The sequence below is a fragment of the Gorilla gorilla genome, chromosome 5 (genome assembly GCF_029281585.2).
Source record: "Gorilla gorilla gorilla isolate KB3781 chromosome 5, NHGRI_mGorGor1-v2.1_pri, whole genome shotgun sequence".
Classification (NCBI taxonomy): domain Eukaryota; kingdom Metazoa; phylum Chordata; class Mammalia; order Primates; family Hominidae; genus Gorilla; species Gorilla gorilla.
Genome location: NC_073229.2, coordinates 184,469,218 through 184,497,024, shown reverse-complemented (window position 1 = coordinate 184,497,024; position 27,807 = coordinate 184,469,218). Strand labels below are relative to the sequence as shown.

Here is a 27,807-nt window from a genome sequence, read left to right as displayed (position 1 = left end):
TGCTTTTTGCTTTTTTAAGAAAATAAGAAGCCTGCAGCTGCAGCAAGGAGAAAGACCCCGTGGGTCGCTCCTTTTAGACTACGCTATTACACCTGCTGACTATCCAATAGAAAAAAGAAGGAGAAAGAAAATTGGGTTAACTTTCTGGTATTTAGTTTGCAGATATGTCAGCAGGCCACCTTCTCTACTTGGCAGGATCACGATGTATTAAGAATCCTTTTGTCCACCAGGAAAGACAAATTTCCTGTTTGTCTTGCATTTAGTTGCAACAACATCATCCTAAAGAGATGCCCCTGATGTGTAAGAGCAGAAAGGGGTGATCCCTTTCTTCCTTATCCTAAGGCTCACGGCCAACACCCCTATAACAAAAGACAGGTTAACAAGAGAAAAGCATGACAAATTTATTTGATCACAGTTTTACATGACACAGGAGCCTTCAGAATGAAGACCCACAGATACAGGGAAAACTGGATGGCATTATAGAACTGTAGTTGGACAAAAAGGGCAGCAGCCCATGTTCGCAGGCTGAGGGGAAAACCCAGCAAGGCCTGTCCGTTCAGATCCGTCTTGGCCTCTCTGTGCAGCACTCCTTCCTCCAGGCACCGAGGACAAGACTCCTCTGGAATGTGGGTCTGGATTTCTTTACGGCCCACTGTTACACAGAAAGACAGCGGGGAAGTTACAGTGGTATTTCTAGGCTTTTTGGCTGGCTTTGGGGAGAAAAGAGTCTGGTTTCCACGAGCTGCTTTGAGGAAGAAGGATTCTCAGTTCTACGGCTTGCCCCGGGGGAGAATGATGGGTGAGAGAAGAGACAGGAGGGCAGGAGAAGGTCAGAGAGAGAGACTTTGCTTCTGAGGCCTCCACCTTGGGGCATGGATTTCTGAGCCCCAACAGACCTGGACAGAAAAATCTAGGACACAAAGATAGTGGCTTGGACACACCTGCCTGCATTTACACTTGACCTGTCTGCGACGTAAACACTTTCCTCTTTCCCTCCAGATGGGTTAAGGGGAAGGACACTTCAGGGTTGAAACGCAGGAATACCAGATTGGAGCAAACACTTTTTAAAAGCAGAGTTATAAAATCTGGACAACATCAAAACAAGCAGCCCCAGCATGCATCCCGACGGCTCTTGTTGGTTGGAGAATGAGCCCAGCAGTCAGGCTTGCAACCCACTTCGAATCTGGACCAGGGTTCTGACACGGATCCTGGTTCACATCACGCTGGGCCTTGTGGCCAAACACGTGTGTTTTCTCCATAGGGCCTTGAAGAAAAGCTGGCGGTGCGCATGAGATAGTATATTAAGTTCCTGGCTGCTCGGGGCACTACGGGAAGATTACTGGGCTGTGATATGGGCCAGCACTCAGATTCCCTGCGGTGGGACACAGAGGGCGGGTTGTTTGTGCTGCTGGCGTGGAGCACCGACAAGCCTGTGGAGAACCAGTTATAATAAACACGACAGGCATCCTGGGAGTGAGCTCAGGGCATTTGGGAAGTGCAGAAGGACACACACCCCCGCTGGAGGGGTGCACCTTTGAAGTCAGCTGGACCAAGGAAAGGCCTGCCCTGAAGGCTGGTCACTTGCAGAGGTAAACTCCCCTCTTTGACTTCTGGCCAGGGTTTGTGCTGAGCTGGCTGCAGCCGCTCTCAGCCTCGCTCCGGGCACGTCGGGCAGCCTCGGGCCCTCCTGCCTGCAGGATCATGCCCACCACCGTGGACGATGTCCTGGAGCATGGAGGGGAGTTTCACTTTTTCCAGAAGCAAATGTTTTTCCTCTTGGCTCTGCTCTCAGCTACCTTCGCACCCATCTACGTGGGCATCGTCTTCCTGGGCTTCACCCCTGACCACCGCTGCCGGAGCCCCGGAGTGGCCGAGCTGAGTCTGCGCTGCGGCTGGAGTCCTGCAGAGGAACTGAACTACACGGTGCCGGGCCCAGGACCTGCGGGCGAAGCCTCCCCAAGACAGTGTAGGCGCTACGAGGTGGACTGGAACCAGAGCACCTTCGACTGCGTGGACCCCCTGGCCAGCCTGGACACCAACAGGAGCCGCCTGCCACTGGGCCCCTGCCGGGACGGCTGGGTGTACGAGACGCCTGGCTCGTCCATCGTCACCGAGGTAAGAGAGTGAGCTCAGGGCTCAGATGGAGAAGCAAATGGTGGAGATTTTCTCAAGGAAGCAAGCAGGGAAGGCCCGGCTCTTATAAACCCTGCCTGGACATGCTCTTTGGCCTGCATGTATCTTACAAAATCCTAGTTTCCAAATGAAAACATGCAGCTTCTAATTTGTCTGGAGAATAACTGGATTAGTTAAAACGTCCTCACATGCTGACAATAATGATTCTAGTTTGTGCATGTCCCAGCAAGAAGGAACAGGCCAAAGCATATTAGGACTCCTGGAAATGTTGCCAAGATAGGGATATTGTGGATCCTCCTCTTTTTCTGGAAGCCTTACCTCCCCCTCTATTCCTCCATCCCGCAGATGCCCACACACACCTGAAAGCCCGTGGAACTCAACTGAACTGTGCCTGACTGTGTGATAGGATGTGCTTTTCTCTCGATACCTATTTTTTCTCTTTAATTTCCTCAAAGTGTTCATATAAAATCATTTGGGGCTGGAGATCATGCCATGGCACTATTATTTTGTTAAAAACTACAGATGACATCAAAAGCTATTTGTGAAGCCTGATTCCAATAAATATAATAGAAAAAAAAGACAAAAAATGGAGCTTGCTTTTATTGAAAGCAAAGCAAAATAGGGGAATTAAGTTATCCTGAAAATACTGAGAGAGCCAGTTGCCTAGTTTAATTTAAAATGACTGCTTGGACAATGGGAAGATATTCTGTGTGAACAGATGGGTAGGTAGAGTCTAATTTGAAGGGTCTAAAGTGGTCGGAGAGTTACAGGAAATGTGGCAGCTCATGGGCTTCACACCACAAGCTCTCCGAGGCTCTCTCACATGGCCAATCTCATTGCTTCCTACAGAGATGAGGAAACTGAGGCCCCAAACAGAGAAGAGTTTTTCCCCAGGCCACACAGTGAGTAACTTAGCAGGGTTAGCCCTAAAAGATGGGTCTCCTGACCTGGTCCAGCACCTGCTCCACCCGACCACCTCCTCTTATTCCAAATAAGAGCAAATGCAGCAGCCTTCAGCAGTCACTCCTAATCCCCTTTTATTAAACAGACAGCAGGGAGATGCTAAATGGCCCAACCTCCTGGTGCCTGCATTGTATCACGTCCACACACCTATCTGCATGTGCATTGAAATTAGAAAGGAAAAAATAAATTTGTCTATAAGTAATTACCCAGTTTCAGCTGATTTAGCCAATGCTGTAGTTTTAGCTTAATGACATATTGCCAGATGGAAGGGCAAGCCTTTTGGTTGTGTAAAGAAAACTGAGTCTGGGCACAGTGGCTCACGCCTATAATGCCAGCATTTTGGGAGGCTGAGGTGTGAGGATCGCATGAGCCCAGGAGGTCGAGGCTGCAGTGAGCCATGATCACCACTGTACTCCAGCCTGGGTGACAGAACAAGACCCTGTCTCACAAAAAAAAAAAAAGAGAGAGAGAGAAGAAGAAAATTGGCATGATCAAGAAACAATGGCTTATTGCCACTTAACTATACAGTTCAATTCAAGGAATATTTAATGAGTACCCTAGCTGAGTTATATCCAACAGGATTGTAACAGGATTTCATTTCCTTTCTCTCCCAACTTGGAACACTTCTCCCCTGCTGGCAGTTTAACCTGGTATGTGCCAACTCCTGGATGTTGGACCTATTCCAGTCATCAGTGAATGTAGGATTCTTTATTGGCTCTATGAGTATCGGCTACATAGCAGACAGGTAGGTTGAATCACCTGTGGTGGAATTTAAACAATCCCAAAAGTTTGGAGAACACTTGGATGCACCTGCCCATGCTTGAATCCCATCCTTTCCCAAGCACACAGACCACAATCTCCTGGCCTTCATGCTGGTGTTTTTACAGTCTTAAATTTCTTCTGCTGCTTGGATAACCATGACCAATGTCTTTATTTTCAAATTCTCTGGGGTCATAGACAGATATTTCAACATTACACAGCAAATCTTCCATGGGGGCTATGCAGAAGCTTCAAGTCGGAAGGGAGAGTAACAGATGATCTCATCCCTTTTGTAATTCCCAATTCATTTTTTGGCCTCATCACCATCCACCTGGCCATCAGCCTTCAGGGCCTCTGAGCTCAATCCTATCCTCTGCTTGTCTCTCATATGCTGGGAGCCCCCAGCACCAGGCCCGATGTAGAATCTCCCTAATACCCGTGGGATTGCAAGAGTCCTGAATTGGGTTCCTGGGGCCATATATGACCATATGTGTGGAAGCCATAACTTAAAGAAAGGGAAACAGGGTCTGCCTACAACAAGAGGGGTAAATGTCCACCTCTGCAATATCATTGTCCCTGGAGAGATGACGAGAGGCCTCTCTGATGAGTCTTGTCTTCAGCAAGCTAGTAGTCAGTGTTTGTACGGATCAAGCTATTGCTGTATCTCTTACTTATCCAGCATTTTGGAATCCCACACTCACTGTGCTGCAAGTTTCCTACAACATGCAGCTTTGCTCTCTTGATGACCAATGAGACATTTTTAGAAGTCCTCAAAAGGAAAAGGAACCAAAATTTTGCTTCATAGTTGATAGGCACTTTAGATAACTTGGCCATCAGGGCTAATTATTTAATATTCATAACACTGTTTATTGAGTGTTTTCCATGGCCAGGCACTGTGTTCAACATTGTGGGTAGTAGTAGTCCCCTTAATCAGCAATCACCTAGTGAGATAGTGATACATAACTATAGATTATTATATATAATACACAAACATATAATTTTATCTAGATATAAATATATAATTATGAATTTACATGTAAAATATAAATATATAACTGAAATACATGGTAAAGTCAATGCATTTTATGCTTGTTGCCCTCCCATGCCATCCCCAACTACACCTATGATATAATCCAAACCTGTGAGTATAATGTTAAATGCAAGTAGAACATTTTCTCTGATTATGTTATTTTAGGCTGAATTAAAACTTGCAAATGTGTTAAAGATGAATAATGGTGGCTTAATATATCACACCCCCAAGGCATATGCACTTCACAGGGGCCTGGGGCCCAACTGGCAACAGAAGGGAAGAGGGATAAAAGTGGAGGCACAGGCCACGTGCACCTCATCCATCACCCATGGTTATTAATTGTCTCCTCAGCTGCCCTGACAAGGCTCTTCCTGGGGCTTTCTGCAGGAGGCTTGCAAGGTGAAAGGGAAGGTCATTTGTTTTTATTTTTATTGCTGCAGAATTTAGGATGATTCTTTAAAGATGACGCATTAAGTCAGGAGAGACACATTAACAAGGGGAGGTCCGGAGTCCACCTTGCACCCCTGGGCAGCTCTGGCCCTGCAGGCATTCACTCTCTCTGCACTCCCTCCTCCACCACCAGGTAGAGGTGCTAACACTCACTCCCTGACAGGCTGTGAGTAAACAGGTGACTCAATCTTTAACCCTTGCTCAGTGGGTTAAGAAATTAGTTAATTATTCACATCCCACTCAACAAGTAGGAGATTGGTTATAAATCCCTACTGACAGTGCATTCCTGTGTTATAAGCCCCGGTCAATTATCCACCTTCTTAGATGATCTCATTATTTTGTTCCTATTGTTGAAATCCCTTCTGTCAAGGTACATACTCATTATTCTTCCCCCGAAGGCTGTCTCCATGCCTTGACTTCTTTTTCTTACACCATCTGAAGCTTGGCCGGTCATTGCCCTTCTTCTGTTCTGTGCCTGCAGGCAGGAGTGAGAAGCCTAGCCTAAAGAAATGAGAAAGCAATTTGTTTTTTGTATAGTTAATGCCTACAATTTCCAGATTTTATACAATAGGACAAGAATGTCATGGATCCCCATTGTATTCACAGATTAAGCCAACTTTAAATAAAACACATTGTCTTCCATGAATAATTTTAAAAAAAAAAACAGTAAGGCATTATGAAAAGATTGTAAATAAGACTAAGAGTGGACCCAAGTATAACCCATAACTTCCTAATCAATGATTTTGAGTGTCACCTGAGACAAAAAAAGCAATTCCTCACCAATCCCAGGGTTTTTTTAATTCTAACGAGCAGCAATTATAAGTACTATATTTTTTTTTTTTTTTATTTTTTGAGACAGAGTCTCACTCTATCGCCCAGGCTAGAGTGCAGTGGTGCAATCTCGGCTCACTGCAACCTCTGCCTCCTGGGTTCAAGCAATTCTCCTGCCTCAGCCTCCTGAGTAGCTGGGATTACAGGCGCCTACCACCATGCCCAGCTAATTTTTGTATTTTTAGTAGAGACAGGGTTTCACCATGTTGGCCAGGTTGATCTCGAACTACTGACCTTAGGTGATCTGCCCTCCTTGACCTCCCAAAGTGCTGGGATTATAGGCATGAGCCACTGCATGTGGCCATAAGTGCTATATTTACTGTGTCATGCTTGTAAATGCTTAACAACTAGTTCTCTGGGAGGGAAAGCCCCAGTTTGTAGTGTTTATTGATTGCTCTGGCATAAATATACCCACTGTGGTTCACTTCAGCCTACAAAAATGACATCACAGGACACAGAGTTGGCTAGAAGTGTGCACCATTACACAGCATTTCCACCATGCAGATACAGTAGATGTAAATAACCTCACAAACACAGATGGCCAAATATAGTAAAATCATTGGAAAGTGATGTTTTGCATATTACACTTGCTTTCAATATAATTTAGTTGTAAATGTATATAATTTAATTTTTAATAATGGTTATGCTAACAATTAGCTTGCAAATTTTCTGTAAGTCTGATCATTAGCTCTTAAGAGCCAGCACCCTACTTTTATGTGTTGTGATGGAACTAGATCAAAGTGAGCTAGGAGGAGGGACTTGACTCTGGAGGCAGGGCTTGGACACCAGACCAAATTGAGGACTAGCTAAAACAGGTCCCAGGCAGGAGCAGCTTTCCATAAGACATGACCACCAGTGCACCATGTCGGTTTACTATTGCCATGGCAACATGGCGATCACCAGCCCCTTTTAATGGCAATGACTCTACAACCCAGAAGTTACCACCCTTTTCCTAGAAATTTCTGCATAAGCCACCCCTTAATTTGCATATAATTAAAAGTGGATTGCATATAATCAAATTTATAATTTAAATTAATTTGCATATAATTAAAAATAAATATGAGTACAGAACAGACTCCTCTGAGCTGCTGTTCCAGGCACACTGCCTATGGAATATCCCTGCTCCACAAGGAACAGAGGTGCTGCTGCTATACATTGCAGCTTCAATAAAAATGGCTATTTAACAACACCAGCTTGCCCTTGAATTCTTTCCTGGGCAAAGCCAAGAACCCTCCCGGGCTAAGCCCCAATTTTGGTGCTTGCCTGTCCTGCATCAAAAGCAGAACTAAAGTCCCAGTGGGTTGCAGTCATACTTACCCAACTATATGGGATCTTCCAAAACACGTTCACCACTGATTACTGTGTGCTAGTCACTTTACTGGGCATCCTCATTTGTTATATTTCATTTAGGATCATGAGAGCCTTTTAAAGTAGATTTCATTATCCATAATTTACAATGGATGAAGAAACCGAGGCTCTGTGAAATTAAAGCGCTGCTTCCCAAATGCTAAGTTGCATATAAATCTCCTGGGGATCTTGCTAAAATTCAGATTCTGACCCAGCAGATCTGGGTGGGCCCAAAATTCTGTATTTCTAACCAGCTCCCAGGTGATGCTGTTCCCAAGCCCATGCTAATAGTCCTCAGCCACATTCTGAGTCACAAGTAGCTAAAAGACTTACCAAGCCAGCAGTATGGGGAGTCCACCCTTCCTGTCCTGTTTCTTCTGATTGTTTTTCATTTAACCATTTAAATAGCCCTGCTGAGGGGTAGGAGGAGTCTCAGACCTCTATCCCAGATTCCCCAAATTTATTCTAGCCATGCCTTATTATTGTTTTAAGTAGCATTGCTTCCCTATGTGGCACATGTCTCCAGTGAAGTTTTTCCACATCATGGATTTGATTTTCTTGCTCTGAGTTTCAGATGATGAATATTCCCTCTCATCACCTAAAAGATTTTGTCCATCTACATGGGGCACTACTGTGGTGTTCTATTGTGTGCCTGAAGCAGTTTTGAAAGTTGAAGAAGTACCATTTGAGTCAATGTTTATAGATTATATACTCTTTGAGGGTAAAGGAAGGGGTTTGGGTAGGAAAATGTGGGAAGAAATGCTAAAAAATTAAGTTGAGATATGACTTTGGAAGGCTTTGAATTAGAGGCCAAGAGGTTGTATATTTACAGCAGGGAGCCATTGACTGAGAATTAAGAAATTACATCGTTACCTAGGTGATGGGTTGATAGGTACAGCAAACCACAATGGCACACATTTCCCTATGTGACAAACCTGCACATCCTGCACATGTACCCCAGAACTAAAAATAAAAATTTTTAAAAATGAAATTACATGGTCAAAACAGAGTTTTAAGACTTACGAAATTTACTAGTTAATACTAATTACCAATGTGACTGCTTAACCTTAAAATTTCATATTTAAAATATTACTCTTCCAAAATAATTAATAATGTGGATTATTTTGAAATGGTTAGTATTTGACACCTTCACTAGAATATAGTTGCATAATAATAAAAGCATCAATTAAACAATGTTTATCCACCATTAAAAGGAGCAATCCTGATAACAAAAAGCCATCCTTCCAATTGAAGTGGAAAAACAAAGATTAAATAAACATTGTTTTCTGTGAAGAATTTTTTTAAATATCCACTAAGTGGATTAGGGTGTCTTTTACAAGAAAACCAGGACATGGTGAAAATAACAGTATTGGGCCCCAGGTCAACTCTCTGAGCTGAGCCAGGTTTGCAAACAGAAGCAAAAAAGGAAGGAAGGGGTCGGAGGCAGGCTATGTGCCAAGTTCCTTACCTCTAATATCTCACTTAATCCTCTTTTCAGCTGGGTCAGATGGGTCTTTTCCAGATGAAGACACTGAATATGGTTGAATAGGTTGCCCAACATCATAGTAAGTAGGAAGGTCATGATGAAACCCAGGTTGCCAATTGTTTTCCTCTATTCCATGTACTGGGACAACTTTCCAAATCCCTAAACTGAATAAACCTAAGTCTCCCAAATCTGATGTGTGGAAGCTGTCTTCCCAGGGTGCTCCAAACAGAGGCCCCCATAGGATAGTAACATGTGTGGCACCAAAGACAATTTTCACAAAGCCTAAAAGCACTGTTGAAAAAGAAAGGGGGTATATACTGAACACTGAATTTTGTTTTCAAAGTGAAAAAGTGAAAACATTCTTGGGTGGATAATTGGTTGAAATTGTTAGTGCAAAGGCCGCAGCTCACATGGTGATGTAAGACCTAGATAGGACCATAGGGTATTCAGCACGGGATGGCCTGGATGAATTACTCTTTCCCTGAATACCTGCCACAGTGTGGGACTGAGAAAGTACTTGAACCCTGGGGTGAATGGGGCTTATCATGCTGAAAACTTACACATAGTGTGCTGATAAAAAGTGCTACCTGGACCTGGAGTCACAGATTCCCTTTGTGGCTATCAGTCTGTGCCTCCTGGATTCATAAAATTTAAAGTTAACCTCTAACTTTGTTTAGATTTCCATAACTTCCATGCATTTTCTACAATCTTCACAAATCAAAATTAATTCAATTCCCTCTCTTTGTTTTTCTTCCTGCAGGTTTGGCCGTAAGCTCTGCCTCCTAACTACAGTCCTCATAAATGCTGCAGCTGGAGTTCTCATGGCCATTTCCCCAACCTATACGTGGATGTTAATTTTTCGCTTAATCCAAGGACTGGTCAGCAAAGCAGGCTGGTTAATAGGCTACATCCTGAGTAAGAATGTTTGTGCTTGCAACTGTGAGAACAAAGCAACCTCGCTGCCAAAATAGAGTCAGGTGGGGGGTGGCATGCAGGAAAAGGGACCCAGCTTCAAGACAATATTGAGAGATTTTTTTATTTCTGTATCAAAAGAATTCCTAAAAGCATATCAACTCATTCAGCATTCCTCCTTATAAACTAAAAAAATGAGGGCAGAAACAAGGGTAAACATAATGCCACGCAGATTCTTATGTAACTTTTTTGGAATTTTTGTTTTCTGTACCTTGGAGTATTGTGTGGAAAGAAAATTCATCCTACCAGACCTATTCATAAAGAAGAATCAGTGATGAGAGATATAGTAGATTTATAAAGGACTTTAATACTTTGCAAAAATCTATTCTAGTGAACTACAATTATCCTCAACTTACACATAAGGAAACTGAAAACACAAGTACTGTAGTCAACCTAGGTTACTCAGCCAGCCATTTTTAGGACCAGGAATATCACTTACATCCTATTCCTTAGTAGCCAGAGTTACAGTTAAGTTCCATATACTATAAGAGAATATTTGACTTCTAACATCATAGCATCTTTATAGCAATATTCTCACTATGGCTGATACCAACGGGTTCAACCACCAGCTTGTAAAATTCCCCAGCATGTAAAACCAGTTCCTGCCAGCCAGCACTAGCTGATTCCAGCCCTCTGCTAAGTTACCAAGCCATTTATACAAATAAACAAATAGGACGTGCAAGATAAATGTTAAACCCATGTAAGAGAACAAGTTATACTCAGGTGTTCATTTACATAAAAATCATCTACGGTCTAAATTTAATGTTTGATTCATTTGTTCAGGTCTTGAGTTACTACTCTAGGTCAAAATCTTGCATGTATCTGAAATACAATTGCATCATGAAAATTATAAATCAAATGTGTTTGCTTATGTTGGCAGGCCTTTCATCCCATCTACAATGGGACTATAAGATTTATTAATTAGTAAAATAGCAATAGTTATAACAAAATAAAAACCAAAAAACACTTAAAAATATTCAGAGAGTTGCATAGAATATTCTAGAATTTGTCTATGTTTTTGAGGTTGGCGTTCTAGTTTCCTGATAGCTGGACAGCCAACTCATTATTGTATTGAATTGCATTAACCATTCAAATTCTCTCTGCAGTTACAGAATTTGTTGGACGGAGATATCGGAGAACAGTGGGGATTTTTTACCAAGTTGCCTATACAGTTGGGCTCCTGGTGCTAGCTGGGGTGGCTTACGCACTTCCTCACTGGAGGTGGTTGCAGTTCACAGTTGCTCTGCCCAACTTCTTCTTCTTGCTCTATTACTGGTAAGTCCATTTGGAATAAAAAGGAAATAAATCAAAGTATTTTATTCTGCTAAGAAGTCTACCTTCCTTAATGCACACTATCTTTCTGATTCTGAGATTGCTTTCACTCTCCAGACCCATTTCACAAAGAGCCCAATTCCATGTTTCAGGAATAAAAACCACAAGCTTCACCTCTCCGTCTGTAAATCAAATGTCCTTTCTCTTTGGGCTTAAAGTTTTTATGACTTGGATCTTACATTTCCACATTATTTATTTGGTGTTTAAATTAGCTTCTAGCAGCTGTGGTACAATTTGAACGGTAGACCCTTTGAAGAGACTGAAAATATCACTATTACTATTCTCTCCCCACTCAGAGGAAACTTTAGGGTGGAGAAAGCAGAGCATGGCACTTGTGTCACCATTTCCCAATACTCATGCCCAAGGCAGACATCCCCAGTGAATCACAGTATTCTTCATCACAGATAAGGCCAACACGACACTCCAGACAGACCAAACCAATCAATCAGAGTTACCAAGGCAAGTAAAATATATTAGTCATCCCTGCCCAAGGGAAACACATGGGAAATACCAGAAACTCTTAGAAACCCCTAATGTGAGATTATCTGAAATAAAGCAAAGGGGATACTGGATTATCAGACCAAATCTCTCTCCCATGCTACAACCCATTTATTTAGTTTCCCCTGGATTTACCCACTTGTTCTTCCCGTGGCTGTCTTGCCTAAGAATTAAACATCTCAACTCTTTCCCAGAAGCCTGTTTCTTATCCAAAAGCCAATAAAACTCTGTGTTTTACCAGCTCAGACTGCAGTGACAAAATGCCATGGACCGGGTACTTAAAAACGTATTTCCCATAGTTCTGGAGGCTGGGAAGTCTAAGATCCAGGTGCTGGCAGATTTGTTCCTGATGGGAGCCCACTTCCTGACTTGCAGACATCCCACTTGTGGGCCCTCACATGGTGAAGAAAAAATAACACTCTAGTCTCTCTTCCTCTTCTTGTAAGGATATCTGGGGGCCCCACTCTCCAGACCTCAGCTAAACTTAATTACCTCGCACAGGCCCCAACTCCAAATTGCACACTGGGGGTGAGGGCATCAGTGCATGCGCTTCAGCGGGGACAGAAACATTCAGTCCATTATACCCTGAGAGTGACCCTTCCTGCTGTCTCCGTTACACTTCCACAAAAACATCCATTCCAAATTCCTTTTAAGCCCTGCCTCTCAGAGCAACTTTGCTCCCAGAGTGATGATCCCAACTGGGGCCTTCCTACATTTACACCATAACTGCCACAGCAGCAGCCCTATTATCTCCTTTCTCCAGGTTCTCCTCCCGCTGAACCTCCACCCTGAACTCATTCACCCTGAACCCAGCTGCTCAGAGTTCCCTCCAGACACAGAGTCAATAGTTCTAGTCTTGCTCAAAAACTTGCAAGAGCTCCCCGAGCCCTGCTACATCGAGCTCAAACTATGAAGTCTCGCTTTTCAGTTACCTCACCCTCTGACCTCAAATTCTTATCTCACTCCTTTGGGAAATTGAGCGTAACACATATACATACTTGCTCCCCACCCCCACAATGGTTTGCATACTCCAGCATCCAGTCCTTGACCCCTCTGCCAGTTCTCAGGCCTTTGCAAAGCCCAGGGCCATCCTGAGGGACCTGCCTCTCCTCCTTGCAACAGGAGCTGGATGTTCAGCCGCACCCTGCTTTGCAGCTTGCTTCCTGTGTTTCTGCTTAGAAATCCCTGAGGAGGGATTTAGCATTTGAGGGAGGAAAGAACCACATATCCCCCTACACGAGTGTTATTTTCTTTGGAGATCCAACTGTATTAACATCCTCAGAGAAATCTGATTATAAAAAAATGGGGGATGGGGTAAGGAGGATTCAGTAAGATTTGCCCTCCGCTCACCTTGTACCCTAGGTGCATACCTGAGTCTCCCAGGTGGCTGATCTCCCAGAATAAGAATGCTGAAGCCATGAGAATCATTAAGCACATCGCAAAGAAAAATGGAAAATCTCTACCCGCCTCCCTTCAGGTGAGCCAGGGCCTTAAGTATCAAATCAGGGGATGGAGAAAAGGGAGGCTCTGGTAAGATTCATGCATGCCAGTGATCTCAGCGGGGAACCATGGAAGCACCCACCCCCTTGCATTTTGGCTTACCTGTAGCGGAATGCAACAGAGAATTTTATATACTAAGATTTGTGGTTCCGTGGGAGAATATTTCAAACAGGTGGAAACCATCAAACTAAAAGAGAACCAGAAATCATTTAAAGGTCACGTGAGGAGCTTCTGTCTTGTGCAACTTAAGCCTTCACCAGTCTCCTATGCCCAGGTGCCCAGCACCCCCATCATCTGCATATTCGCCATCCTCAGGTCAGATTCTTAGATCAGTAAAGCAGTTCTTTAAACACACATGATTTCTTAGAATTGTAAACACTTTGGATAGAAATTGTACAAAAAGCTTTTTTTTTTGAGATGGAGTCTTACTCTGTCGCCCAGGTTGGAGTGCAGTGGCACGATCTCGGCTCACTGCAACCTCCACTTCCCAGGTTCAAGCGATCCTCCTGCCTCAGCCTCCCTAGTAGCCAGAATTACAGACGAGCACCACCACGCCAAGCTAATTTTTATGTTTTTAGTAGAGACAGAGTTTCGCCATGTTGGCTAGGCTGATCTCGAACTCCTGACCTCAGGTGATCCACCAGCCTCGGCTTCCCAAAGTGCTGGGATTACAGGCATGAGCCACCGCACCAGGCTGAAAAGCTTTTAAGCAATCCCCTGTCTTCTTAAATAGAATCCAGTTACAGAGGTGTTCGTTACCTGTGTTTATTGTTTGCCTTTAGTAGATCTCACCACGTTGACCTCAAACATTTTCATTCCACAGCGGGTAGAAAAGAGACGATTAAGCTTATTCGAAAATAGGCCAGATGCAGTGGCTCACACCTGTAATGCCATCACTTTGGGAGGTAGAGGCAGGTAGATCATCTGAGGTTGGGAGCTCGAGACCAGCCTGGCCAACATGGCAAAACCCCACCTCTACTAAAAATACAAAAATTGGTCGGGCGCAGTGGCTCATGCCTGTAATCCCAGCACTTTAAGGGGCCAAGGCGGGCAGATCACTAGGTCAGGAGTTTGAGACCAGCCTGGCCAACATGGTGAAACCCCATCTCTGTTAAAAATACAAAAATTAGCTGGGCGTGGTGGCGGATGCCTGTAATCCCAGCTACTCAGGAGACTGAGGCAGAAGAATTCCTTGAGCCCAGGAGGCAGACGTTTCAGTGAGCCAAGATCGTGCCACTGCACTCCAGCCTGGGCAATAGAGCAAGACTCTGTCTCGGGGGAAAAAAAAAAAAAAAAAAAAGCTGGGCATTGTGGTGCATGCCTGTAATCCCAGCTACTCAGGAGGCTGAGGCAGAGGATTGCTTGAACCCAGGAGGTGGAGGTTGCAGTGAGCCGAGATTGCACCACTGCACTCAAGCCTGGGTGACAGAGCAAGATTCCGTCTCAAAAAAAAAAAAAAAAAAATGAAATGGGACACAGTATGGAAAGTGCTTGCTCTAGTGCTGGGCATGAGATGGGCGCTCAGGACGGGTAAGAAATTATTGTTATTCCCTATGTGACCCAGGGACACTAGCATTAAATATACAAAGCCATCCTTTCTATTCCTTTTCTTAGCACCTGAGACTTGAAGAGGAAACTGGCAAGAAATTAAACCCTTCATTTCTTGACTTGGTCAGAACTCCTCAGATAAGGAAACATACTATGATATTGATGTACAACTGGTAAGGAATATTTTTCACTTTGAAATGCCTCCAAATTGTTTTAATCACAGTCATCCATAGTAAGGAAGGGAAGAAAACATGACCTCATCCCGGTATTAGCGCTGACGGTGGGCAGCAATGTGGGTTGTGTGTCTGGTAGGTTTTCCTGATCGTGTTTTTCTTGGGCAAATATTAAGATCGATGTAGCCCCTAAGCACAGATCAAGGCAATGGCAACCTCGGCTTCACATTGGAATCACCTGGGAGCTTACAAAATACCAAAGCCAAAACCCCCAGAAATACTGATTTAATTGTTCTAGGGTAGGGCTTGGAAACCAATAGTTTTTTAATTCTCCAGGTGATTCAAATGCATAGCCCAACTAGAGAACTATTGGTATAACTTAATTGATGGTGCATGTAGATCTCTATTGTAGTACAGAACTGGCAAAAAACAAACAAACAAACAAAAAACAGGGTTGTGGGGGGATTGCCTTTTCTTTCCTTTTTTTCTTTTCTACCTGGAGAAAAAATAAATTTCTGAACAAGAATAATTCCGGTGGCTTCACAGCCCAGTGACTTGATCTTTATTGTGTTTGCTATCTACAGGCTGCTGTCAGAGCGTCAAGCCATGCTTTCTCTAGTGGGGAATGCATCTTTTCAGGGCACATTGGATCTCCACCCAGGCAAATGGAGATTTACAATCACTGACAAAAGCAAAGCTCATCAGGAATTACTTTAGCAACCTTTACAATAGTGCACAGGAGAGGCAGCTTTGAAATTCGGCCTCATTATCCTTCTTTCCTTTTCTGAGTAATCGTGACTTTTGTTGATTATCCTCATATTTTCCATTACATGTAATGACTATGTTTAGCTAATAAACTAGAAACATTGTCCAAATGTTGTTCGTAACAGGCCAGAAGAGAAGTCATCAAGAAGGGAGGCCGTACTCACTTGGTCTTCTGGTTTCCTAAAATTTGAATTAAGTAGTCAGTTCTTTCGATCCCAATTGCACTAGAATACCCCAAAGAGAGAAATAATTCACAACCACTAATAACTTGATATAGTTTTACTAAATAAATCATTCCATTGGCCAGGCACAGTGGCTCACGCCTGGAATCCCAGCATTTTGGGAGGCCGAGGCAGGCAGATCACATGAAGCCAGGAGTTCAAGACCAGCCTGGTTAACATGGCAAAACCCCATGTCTACTAAAAGCACAAAAATTAGCAGGTGGTACACGTCTGTAATCCCAACTACTAGGGAGGCTGAGGCAGGGGAATAACTTGAAACTGAAAGGTAGAGTTTGCAGTGAGCCAAGATTGCACCACTGCATTCCAGCCTGGGCAACAGAGTGACTCTGTCTCAAAAAATAAATAAATAAAATAAATCATTCCATTAAGACATTCTTCTTGGCTTTGAATTTGTCCAGGAAACATTATCGTAATTTCTAATTAGTTCTAACTATTCCAATTTCTTCCCTTCTCCTGGTTTTGGAAACTACCCAGCCACAGCCAGCCACTGAAGTAGATCAGAGATTATAAAAGCAGTGGGATGAGGGACTAGCAAGGAGATGGTCACAGGGAAAGGTGACCTACAATCCACATTATTTTTCCAGAAGCCTCTCTTTTTTGGTGCCCTGTGTTTGGTGCTTGACTTGACCTGAACTCTCCTCTTTGCTCAGGTTCACGAGCTCTGTGCTCTACCAGGGCCTCATCATGCACATGGGCCTTGCAGGGGACAATATGTACCTGGATTTCTTCTACTCTGCCCTGGTTGAATTCCCAGCTGCCTTTATGATCATCCTCACCATCGACCGCATCGGACGCCGTTACCCTTGGGCTGCATCAAATATGGTTGCAGGGGCAGCCTGTCTGGCCTCAGTTTTTATCCCTGGTGGTAAGTTTCAGGTGAAGTTGGAGTCTTATCTCCAAGACCCTGGAGAAAGGGAGTGTCACGGCCCATTGATAGGAAAACCATGTAATTTGTCATCCAAATCAATTTGGAAAGACAAATTGGAGGGCAGTATCTGGGACCCTTCTGAGCAAATTCATATGGCCAGCCTCCCTTTAGGAAAAACTGTACCCAATTTTTCCTTGATGTGATGTAACAAGAGAGACTTTACAGCCCCATGCTACAGGCCATCAAGATGACCTGGAGCAGAGAGCATGGGCCTTGGGTAAAGCAGGCCCAGGTCAAGGTCTCACTCCAGCCCTTCCTGGGTGTTAACTGGGGACTCTCTTGACCTCCCTGCATCAACCTGCAGAATAAATGAGAAAAATGTAAGTAAATGCCATCCATAAATAACTATTCAGTTCCTTTTTTTCCTTTTAAAATGCTTCCTCAACGAAGAGGAACAAATACCTGGATAAGAGAATCCTTTTAGCAATCTGGAGCTTCGTTTGAATCCTTTTGTTATTAGCAGTTGTTTAAATGTGCCCATATTTTGCTCTTTCTTTGACTTCTATAGACTAAAGTTGGCCCAGCTTTGGAAACTGGTATAACTCCGTTGTCATTAACAACTGAGGTCTAAAGTTAAGAGAACACAGAGGATTTTTAGGGCAGTGAAATTATTCCATAGGGTACTAAAATAGTGGATACAGGTCATTATGCATTTGTCCAAACCCACAGGAGGTATACCACCAAGAGTGAACCCTAATGCCAGCTATGGATTTGGGGTGATTATCGTTGCCACTGAAGGTTCATCAAGTAACAAACATACCACTCTGTGGAGAATGTCGATGATGGGTGGTGGGGGGTGGAATGCACGTGTGGGGGCAGAGGTTATGTGGGAAATCTCTGTACCTTCCTCTCCATTTTGCTGTGAACTTAAAACTGCTCTAAAAAAAATGTCTTTTTTAAAAAAGAGAGAATTAGCATTGTGTCTGAGGTTAAGATGAACAAACGTGAGAATCTGCTGACATTAACATGAGCCTATAGAAGAAGTCATTTTTCTTTCTTGTCCCATTCTGGGATGGGGAATTTGTCCTTACAGTCCCACTCTGGAGCACTGTCTGAAGATGAGGAATCATCTGTGTACGGATAAGTACTGTGCTTTTCCCTCTTAGATCTACAATGGCTAAAAATTATTATCTCATGCTTGGGAAGAATGGGGATCACAATGGCCTATGAGATAGTCTGCCTGGTCAATGCTGAGCTGTACCCCACATTCATTAGGTGAGTGCATTTTCCTTAGGATGACGAGGGTGGGTGAGACATTTGTTCATTGGCTGGAACCACCACAAGTGCAGACAAAGGATATCTTACCTTCAAAACACAGTGTAAGGGAAGGTGAGAACACGTAAAGGTCCAGCCAGGCCCAGCAGTTCACCTCTCACACTTACAGGCTGGGGTAAAATACAGAGGCCATGGTGAGAACAGAAAATTGAATTGCAAGACAGGGATTACCCAATGGCTACAGGGGAGGTTGTTGTGGAACAGCACAAACAGGTCCATAGAAACAGCTTAGGGAAGCCAGGTGATGGAAGTAAAAAGAAACAATTGCTCCTCCCATCATTAAAAAAATTTTAAGGTTTATACAAAACAAGAATGACAGAATATGAATGGAATTATGTATATATATATATATAAAATATTGTGCATTGAAAATAACGTGAATGTTTTTTTAAACTCTTGAACATTTTATTTTTGGTGTTTTTTTTTATTTCAATAGGTTTCTGGGAAACAGGTGGTATATGGTTGTATGAATAAGTTCTTCAGTGGTGATTTCTGAGATTTTCGTGCACCCGTCACCTGAGCAGTGTACACTATAGCTCTTGAACATTTTAATTATTTGAGGAAGTGTTTATTCAGGGGTGGATGGGAGATAACTACTGCACTGTGATAAGTTAACAAGTTAAATCAGTTTCCTGCATTCTAGGAATCTTGGCGTCCACATCTGTTCCTCAATGTGTGACATTGGTGGCATCATCACGCCATTCCTGGTCTACCGGCTCACTAACATCTGGCTTGAGCTCCCGCTGATGGTTTTCGGTAAGAAATCTTCACAGATGTCTTTAAGTGAAAACTTATTTTTCTAGAGACCTTCACTTCTCTTCTACTTCATTCAAAACAGGTGTCATGCCTATTAGTAACTACTAATTACTACTCATAGTAGTAATGATGTGTCTGTGGCTTGCGTTCTTCCTGGATGTGCCTAGTAATTAGTAATATTAGTATTAGTAATACTAATCAATAATACTAGTTCAGTATTCATAATATTATCAGTCAGTACTAATACTCAAGTATGGGACTTCTGCCATAGAGGCAGAACATTGAAGAGAAGAATGAGAAGGAAGAAAGTTTCCCAGCAGCAGGCCCCTAACTCTCTCTCTGCTGATTTCCACCCTTCCTGAGGTCTCTGTCAAAGAGTTAACTCTTCCATGCCCAGAGGTGGTAAAACACAAAGCCCTTTTACTTCTTACTTCAAAGAAGGGGGTTAAAATTTTGCAAAAGGCAATTTCAAAACCCAGAGGAAATAAAGACCCACATTAAGAAAATGCATCAGCATAATGGAGCACCTGTGTCGATGCACCTGGAGCAATTAGATTTCAGGAGCGTCACATAGCACTTCCCTTCTGCTGCTGCCAGCAGGAACACACCAGCACTGAGCCTTCTCTGGTTAACTGGAACACCTCAATGCACCCATTTCAGGCTCCTTTGACACCCATTCTGAGCTGCTTTTAATTGAATATGTGATGCTTTTTCCCATGGGCATATAGCACTCAATTTAGGGGAAGAGAAGAAGAAGAGATTTCACTCTCAGAAGTACATGAGGGTGTAAAGGGAAAGGAAATTTAAAAATCTCAGGACCCCCAAAATCCTTATGCAAAAGGGAAGACTAAGCCTGGAGGCTGAGTCATGCAACACCCTCTTCCAGATGAATAGCTGTTACAAGCATTATACATCATGCCTCAGTTATCTACAAAGGACCACCCCTGCAGGTCATTCATAAGTAAATTCTTTGCTGGCCTCCTGTAGACAAGAATTTTAGGTCTACAATCTAAGCTTAGCTTCTAAAACTAAAGTCTGCTGATTCCACACTGATAATGTTGATTGCAAGCTTATTTCCCATTGTACAGAATAAAGACAAGATCAGTCATTCCTCCACCTACTCAGAGAGGCCTGCATAATTGATTTTTTTTTACTCCCATTTTCTCTTTAAACATTCACCTTATCATATGTAAAATGTAAATTTAACTGGGCACTAGTTAAAGTCTCACGAGGATGGAACCATTCCTCTACGGCCTACCTGCCCCTCTCCCTACCTGCCTCCCTACTTTAAGGAAATGTATAAATACCAACCTCCTGAAAGCCTCTTTGTAAAAACAGCCACAGATGTGTCTGTGGCTCATTGCTTTTCAGGGACATGCCCTAAAGCTGACTTAATAAACCTCGACTGACTGGGACATTTTCCTCAGTCACTCATTTCCGTTATCAGGGGAAGCTCCCACCACTTCACTCCTAAGGCTGCCCAATGCCCCACACAGCTACCCTGCTCATTCCTTTTCTTCCCCTTCTTCTCACGGAATTTGTGAGGGGGAAAATTTTCCACCACTCTAGATCTGCCAGCAAAAGTTCCAAACCACTGATGGAACTTACCTGCAAAACAGATGCAATGAATTCCTCCATGATCCAGTTTAATAGCAATAAGATGGCCAAAGTTGACAGAGCACAAGCTCTTTATCCTGAGATAACTTGGCCACAGAGTAGCTGGTGCTACTCCTGAGACATATGTGACCCCTATTTCTTTCTCCCCCAACACTGGCTAAGGAAACTGTCCTCAGAACCTTCTTTTCATCATGAGGAAGTACCCATCAAACCCTCTGTCCTCCTTCCTGCCATGGAGGAAGTTAGAGACCACTCAATCTTGGCCACTCCTTTAGGTGGACAGTGGGTGACTAATGGGTCAGCAGGACATTTCTGGATAGCAGATGGTTACTTCGTTACTGGAAAGAGGTCCTGACCCAGACCCCAAGAGGGGGTTCTTGGATCTTGCACAAGAAAGAATTCGAGGTCAATCCATAGAGTAAAAGGAAAGCAAGTTTATTAAGAAAGTAAAGGAATAAAGAATGGCTACTCCATAGGCAGAATAGCAGCATGGGCTGCTCAGTTGAGTAACCTATAGTTACTTCTGGATTATATGCTAAACAAGGAGTGGATTATTCGTGAGTTTTCCAGGAAAGGGATGGGCAGTTCCTGGAACTGAGGGTTCCTCCCCTTTTCAGACTATATAGGGTGACTTCCGGACATTACCATGGCATCTGGCATCTGTAAACTGTCATGGTACTGGTGGGAGTGTCTTTTAACATGCTAATGCATTATAATTAGTGTTTAATGAGTAGTGAGGATGACCAGAGGTCACTTCCATCGCCATCTTGGTTTTGGTGGGTTTGGGCCAGCTTCTTTACCACTTCCTGTTTTATCACCAAGGTCTTTGTGACCCTGTGTCTTTTGCTGACCTCCTATCATCCTGTGACTAAGAATGCCTAACCTCCTGGGAATGCAGCCCAGTAGGTCTCAGCCCCATTTTACCCAGCCCCTATCCAAGACAGAGTCACTCTGGTTCAAACAACTTTGACAACTTCATGTTTCTCTAAGTACTATTTAACAAATAGTACTTTATTGACCCTTGTTCCTGCCTGACACCTTCCTGCAGGAAAGATAAAGGATTATAACTACATTTCAATATTTAAAGTAAACTCAAAGACAATTCTAATTTTATTCTTGAAAGTAATTTCATATTCTTCCCTCACTAACCTTTAGTATGAGTAGCTAGTGGAAAGAAAACCTAATAGTTTTTCATTTTAACTTCTTTCTCTTTCTTTTCCACACAATAATGGTGTGCTAATTGTGGTCTTGAAATAGCCATAAAACGATAATCAAAGAAGACTGAAAGTCAACACACTGGAAAATCCTGGCTGAAAGAGCACTGGAAAAATCAACAAGGATTATTCTGGTTAACTAGGCCTGTCTTTGCAAATATAAAATGCCAAATGAATGGTAATTTTATTAATCAGTTGTATTCATCATGATTCACTCACTTCAGAGATTCAGATGCCAGATGAATGTGTTTCTTGTTTGCATTACTTACAATACAATAACCAAGTGAATCTTGGGAGGCTTGGAGACATTTTGAGAGGTTAATTATTTAATAGGCACTTCCACTGTATATACCATGTGCCAGGCACTATTCTAAGCCTTTGACAATATTAATTCATTTCAGCCTCATAACAAGCCTGTCTCTGTTACCAGAAAGGGGTCCCAATCCAGACCCCAAGAGAGGGTTCTTGGATCTCACACAAGAAGGAATTCAGGGCGAGTTCATAGAGTGATGTGAAAGCAAGTTTATTAAGAAAGTAAACGAATAAAGAATGGCTGCTCCATAGGCAGGGCAGCCCTGAGGGCTGCTTGTTGCCCATTTTTATGGTTATTTCTTAATTATATGCTAAACAAAGTGTAAATTATTTATGGGTTTCACGTTTTTAGACCATATAGGGTAACTTCCTGATGTTGCCATGGCATTTGTAAACTGTCATGGCACTGGTGGGAGTGTAGCAGTGAGGACAACCAGAGGTCACTCTCATTGCCATCTTGGTTTTGGTGGGTTGTAGCCAGCTTCTTTATTGCAGCCTGTTTGATCAGCAAGGTCTTTATGACCTGTATCTTGTGCCAACTTCCTATCTCATCCTGTGACTTAGAATGCCTAACTGTCTGGGAATGCAGCCCTGTAAGTCTCAGCCTTATTTTACCCAGCACCTCTTCAAGATAAATTTCTCTGGTTCAAACACCTCTGAGATTTCCCCATTCCCTTTTGTAAGAGAACTCTTAATCTTAATGGTTGCAGAGAGACAAAGATCCATCTTCTGTAACTTTTTCATTCTGATTAAGGGTGATGATATTTCTGATTAACTGTTAGGGTCTCTTGTATTCAGGGTAGAGAGGAGCTCAGTCAGAAAGCATCAGTATGGTGAGGGCCATTCATAACTCTGAGTTCTGAAAAAAAGTGATATCTGAAAGATTAATAAGAGTTTAATTTAAGAAAACATTTGGTAAGCTTATCCTGCACAACCCTTTGTGTATTCCTACACAAAGAGTACAACGGCAGTATGTTCCACAACAGTAAAGAAAAATAAGCAAAATTATCCCAAGCAAACTAAATTAGAAGGCTTTCCATGAACCTGGCAATTGTTGAAACCATGCTGATATGGGGTCACTACCTGATTCCAATGAGCCCAGAATTAGAATATTGATCCAGATTTTAATATTACCCATCCCTCTTGTTTCTTCTGAGCTGCAGGAATCATTGGTTGGAATGAGCAGGGTCACATCTAAAGTGCAGGAAGAAAAGCTTAAAACAACTGATGAGACTAGAATATAATAACAGGTATACCATTGTTCTTGAAACATAATTTTTCTCTCTTCAGTTTCCCATTTTTGCTAAAGACGAATCATGGTAGGACTGATTTGCTTTATTGTACTTGGCCTGATTATTTGTATAAAGTGCAGCAAAAATAATTATTTTTCACATAGGCTTTTTAAATTGGCTTTGACAAAACTTTGTTCCATAAAAGGAATCTCAGATAAGAATTTTTTTTTCAAAGCCAAGCCCAGCCATGGGTTTGTACCCTCTAATACCAATAAGTTGAGTAAATGCCTCTCTTCTTGAGGTCCCTAGGTAACTCAGGCTCCTGGGTCTATCAGAAAGTGACATTTTTTACTTACCACAGGTCAGGAACCCTGTACAGGGACTATGTAGACAAGGTATGATGTCAGTTTTCCCAGGGGGCTTTTATTGGCTCTACCAGTTAAGTTTGATTTCTTAAAGGAAAGCACAACATTCCAGTCAAAGCCTTGGTAAAAATAACCAGTTTCTCCAACTGTGTCCTGTTGCAAAAGAAAACAGATTCTTATTGCACTTATGCAAATAACTATATTGCCATAAGTTAAGAGTACTCACAAATAATTTTCAAATTCTGGAGAAATCAGGTAGAGAGAAACAAATGTGCTCCAAAGTTTTTCACAGGAATATACTTGACTTAATTGCTACAAGCTGTAAATACTAATAGCTCAAAAGAAAAGTTTCCTTGACTCTGAAAAACAAAACAAAGGATCAGCAACGTTTTAAGCAAAAAATTAAAAAAGACTACTTCGGTCTTTTATTCAGTCCATGCAGTTAACTCCTGCTTTGTTTGATATACATGACATTTCACCTCTCCATGAGAGTCCTGAAAGTATTTTCCTCTATTCTAATGTCACAATCTCCAAAGTTATCAGAAACCTGCTTTCAAGAATACCTGTTAAAGTCCTATAGTTGATTATAAAACCACCTTTTGAAGAGGATCAACACAACACAGCAATTGTCTGTGGATGGTAAAGTCTTAGGGTAGCCACAGTCAAAAACACAATTGACAAATAAATATGTTACTTCTGTGGCACACATTAATTTAACATAGCAATTACAATTATTACTGATAATGCACACTAAGTCCTATCAGAATTATAGGAGTTTCATATAATTTTGGAACACATACCATTAATGTATTTATACAAATAGAGCCCAAAGACAACCAAACACCATTTTATGTTTGACAATGCTTCCTGTATGACTTTTATACTACATAAGTCAAATTTCACTTTTACATTAGTGTACTATTAATGTTAAACCTTCATAGACATATCTACCCAATTTTAATGTTTGACCGTAAGGTAGGATTCTCATAAACCTTTTATAACTCTTTACAAACTTTTTATTAAAGAGCAGATCAGTGCTGTAAGAAAAACCTATTGTGCTTTTATCCTAATGTTCAATTTATGGAAAAACTGAATGATACCCCTTTAACTTTAGCCAATATATTCACACACAGAATTTCTTTTACATGATTAATTTTTCACAAATCCTCCACAACTTGTTGAAACCTTCAGCTTTAACTTTAAACAATCCTTTAACCCTTTAATCTAGGCAGAAAAAGCCATATTTCTATGACTTCTTATAATCTTTTACCAAAAATACATTTCACTTTTTTTACACACCTAGCATGTACAACTGTTTTTATTTCCCAGATTACTTAAGTCACATGAACTAAAAAGCATTACACTTTTTACTTTTCTGCCAAGAATATTTGACTTAAGCTCATTATTTTTCAACCTATTAATCAAAACTCTTTCATATCATACACACAGCACATATAAATTCACAGACAGAAGAGTCAGTACTTGTAAAATTTTTCATTTGCTACTTTAAGTTTCTCTTCAAAGTATGCAGCTTCTAGGGCCTATTAAGCAGACACAGCTGAAAGGCAAAAACAGATTCCCCGAAATCAAGGGTCTCATTTTTATACCATATCCTCTATCCCAAAAAGAGGAAATCAGCCCATTTCCTATAGGAATCTTATCTGTCAGTGGGGAATGGGGACATTTTCATAACTTCTAGGTGGCCAAGAACATGCTTTTCTGATGTAAACTTGCAAAGAGCTGAGGCTCTCCCCATAACTGCCATTAGCTATCCCTGAAACTATATTTCCTACCTGGTCACACATCAAAGCTCTCTCATAATGTGTAGTAATTTCTGATACCCTCCAAGTCAAAAACATCAGATAATGCAATGAAAAACCGAACAGACCCTTAGATTTTGAGATGGATCTATTCACTTTAATTCCTTGGGCTTTATGAGGAAAACAGAGGTTTTACCAAAAGGGGGTCTGTGATATCTCCTCTGTTTTTCCCAAGGAGTTCCAGGCTGTTAGAGCTTGAACAAACTGACTTTTAACCATAGCACTCAAATCCTTTTAAATATCTTATTACCTGACTTTAGCCATGCCAAACAGCCGATATTTTTTGCTCAGAGAAAGGAAAGTTCAAGACGGTTTGTGGAGAGGAAGAGAATTAACCAGTGGTAAAGGTTATACAGATTTTAAACCAGAAAGGATTCATTCCCTAAGCCAGGATTGAACCCTGGGCCACCATTGTAAAACAGTGAAGCCTTAGCTATTGAGCTACAGCATTGGCTGGTTTCCATTGTTCTTCCCAGAAGGATTTTAGAGCAGCCAATTCTGAGCTTGCAAAGTCTTCTAACTGTTCAAGATAATTTTTAGGGATAAGTATGACATGAACCCCCAAATTCCTATCTGTTGGATGGTGGAAACCAAGAGAAAGAACTGCCATGTGGTTACAAGTTCAAGCTCCCAAGGACATTTTTCAACATGTGGTCTCTGGGCACAATGAAAGAGCAGACAGTTACCCTGAGTAACAGAAAAAATAGAAAAGAGAAAGGAGAGAAAGGGAGAAAAACATTGCCTGGTGGGGCGGCAGGGGCAGCTCCTCCTGTGGCAGGGTGGGTAAGGAGAGGTGCTCAGGGAGGCCAGAGAAAGACCCACCCATTACAGCAACACTGTTCAGGTGACCACTTGTTGGTAGCGAAGGGATCTTTTCCAGCAGTCCTATCAGCTCTCAAGCATCCCTCTTAGGAAGAAATAACTTTCACTCGTGTCCGTGTGAAGAGCCCACCAAACAGGCTTTGTGTGAGTAACAAGGCTGTTTATTTCACCTGGGTGCAGGCAGGCTGAGTCCGAAAAGAGAGTCAGTGAAAGGAGATAGTGTGGGGCCGTTTTATAGGATTTGGGTAGGTAAAGGAAAATTACAGTCAAAGTGGGTAGTTCTTGGCAGGCAGGGGCAGGGGTCACAATGTGCTCAGTGGGGGAGCTTTTGAGCCAGGATGAGCCAGGAGAAGGAATTTCACAAGGTAATGTCATCAGTTAAGGCAGGAACAGGCCATTTTCAATTCTTTTGTGATTCTTCAGTTACTTCAGGCCATCTGGATGTATACGTGCAGGTCACAGGGGATATGATGGCTTAGCTTGGGCTCAGAGGCCTGACATTCCTGTCTCCTTATATTAATAAGAAAAATAACAAAAAACAAAATATTGGTAAAGTTTTGGGGTGGTGAAAATTTTTGGGGGTGGTATGGAGAGATGATGAGCGATGTTTCTCAGGGCTGGTTCGAGTGGAATTAGGGGCAGCGTGGGAACCTAGAGTGGGAGAGATTAAGCTGAAGGAAGATTTTGCGGTAAGGTTGTTAGAAGGAGCATTTGTCATATAGAATGATTGGTGATGGCCTGGATGCAGTTTTGTATGAATTGAGAAACTAAACAGAAGACACAAGGTCCAAATAAAAGAAGGAGAAAAATAGGTATTAAAGGACTAAGAATGGGGAGGACCCAGGACATCCAATTAGAGAGTGTCCAAGGGGGTTCAGTGTAATTACTTGTTTGGTTGGTGAGTTTTTGGGCTCTATTCTTGACAGAGTCCTTTTTTTAAAGTTGGAGGCTGAGCTTGGTGAGGTGTGTTTTTAAAAGACCATTAGTCTGTTCTACCTTTCCTGAAGATTGAGGACGATAAGGGGTATGAAGTTTCCACTGAATACCAAGAGCCTGAGAAACTGCTTGGGTGATTTGACTAATAAAGGCTGGTCCGTTATCAGACTGTATAGAGGTGGGAAGGCCAAAACGAGGAATTATGTCTGACAGAAGGGAAGAAATGACCGTGGTGGCCTTCTCAGACCCTGTGGAAAAGGCCTCTACCCATCCAGTGAAAGTGTCTACCCAGACCAAGAGGTATTTTAGTTTCCTGACTCGGGGCATGTGAGTAAAGTCAATTTGCCAGTCCTGGGCAGGGCAAATCCCCGAGCTTGATGTGTAGAGAAGGAAGAGGGCCTGAGAAATTCCTGGGGAGTAGTGGAATAGCAGATGGAACACTGAGAAGTGATTTCCTTGAGGATAGATTTCCATGATGGAAAGGAAATGAGAGGTTCTAAG

General features: G+C 42.4%; 1 protein-coding gene across 2 annotated transcripts in view; it reads left to right on the top strand.

Moving 5' to 3' along the window:
* The first annotated feature begins 1,597 nt into the window (after positions 1-1,597).
* The window catches only part of SLC22A2 (solute carrier family 22 member 2), a 92,497-nt gene continuing 66,287 nt past the window's right edge, over positions 1,598-27,807 (top strand). For both annotated transcript variants that reach the window (XM_004044915.4, XM_031012608.3), the window contains exons 1-9: positions 1,598-2,115; positions 3,738-3,841; positions 9,760-9,914; positions 11,078-11,246; positions 13,164-13,278; positions 14,916-15,022; positions 16,680-16,894; positions 18,064-18,172; positions 18,876-18,988. In XM_004044915.4, coding sequence (XP_004044963.2) covers positions 1,702-2,115; positions 3,738-3,841; positions 9,760-9,914; positions 11,078-11,246; positions 13,164-13,278; positions 14,916-15,022; positions 16,680-16,894; positions 18,064-18,172; positions 18,876-18,988 — 1,501 coding nt within the window. In that variant the 5' untranslated portion in view covers positions 1,598-1,701. The remainder of the gene's footprint in view (positions 2,116-3,737; positions 3,842-9,759; positions 9,915-11,077; positions 11,247-13,163; positions 13,279-14,915; positions 15,023-16,679; positions 16,895-18,063; positions 18,173-18,875; positions 18,989-27,807) is intronic.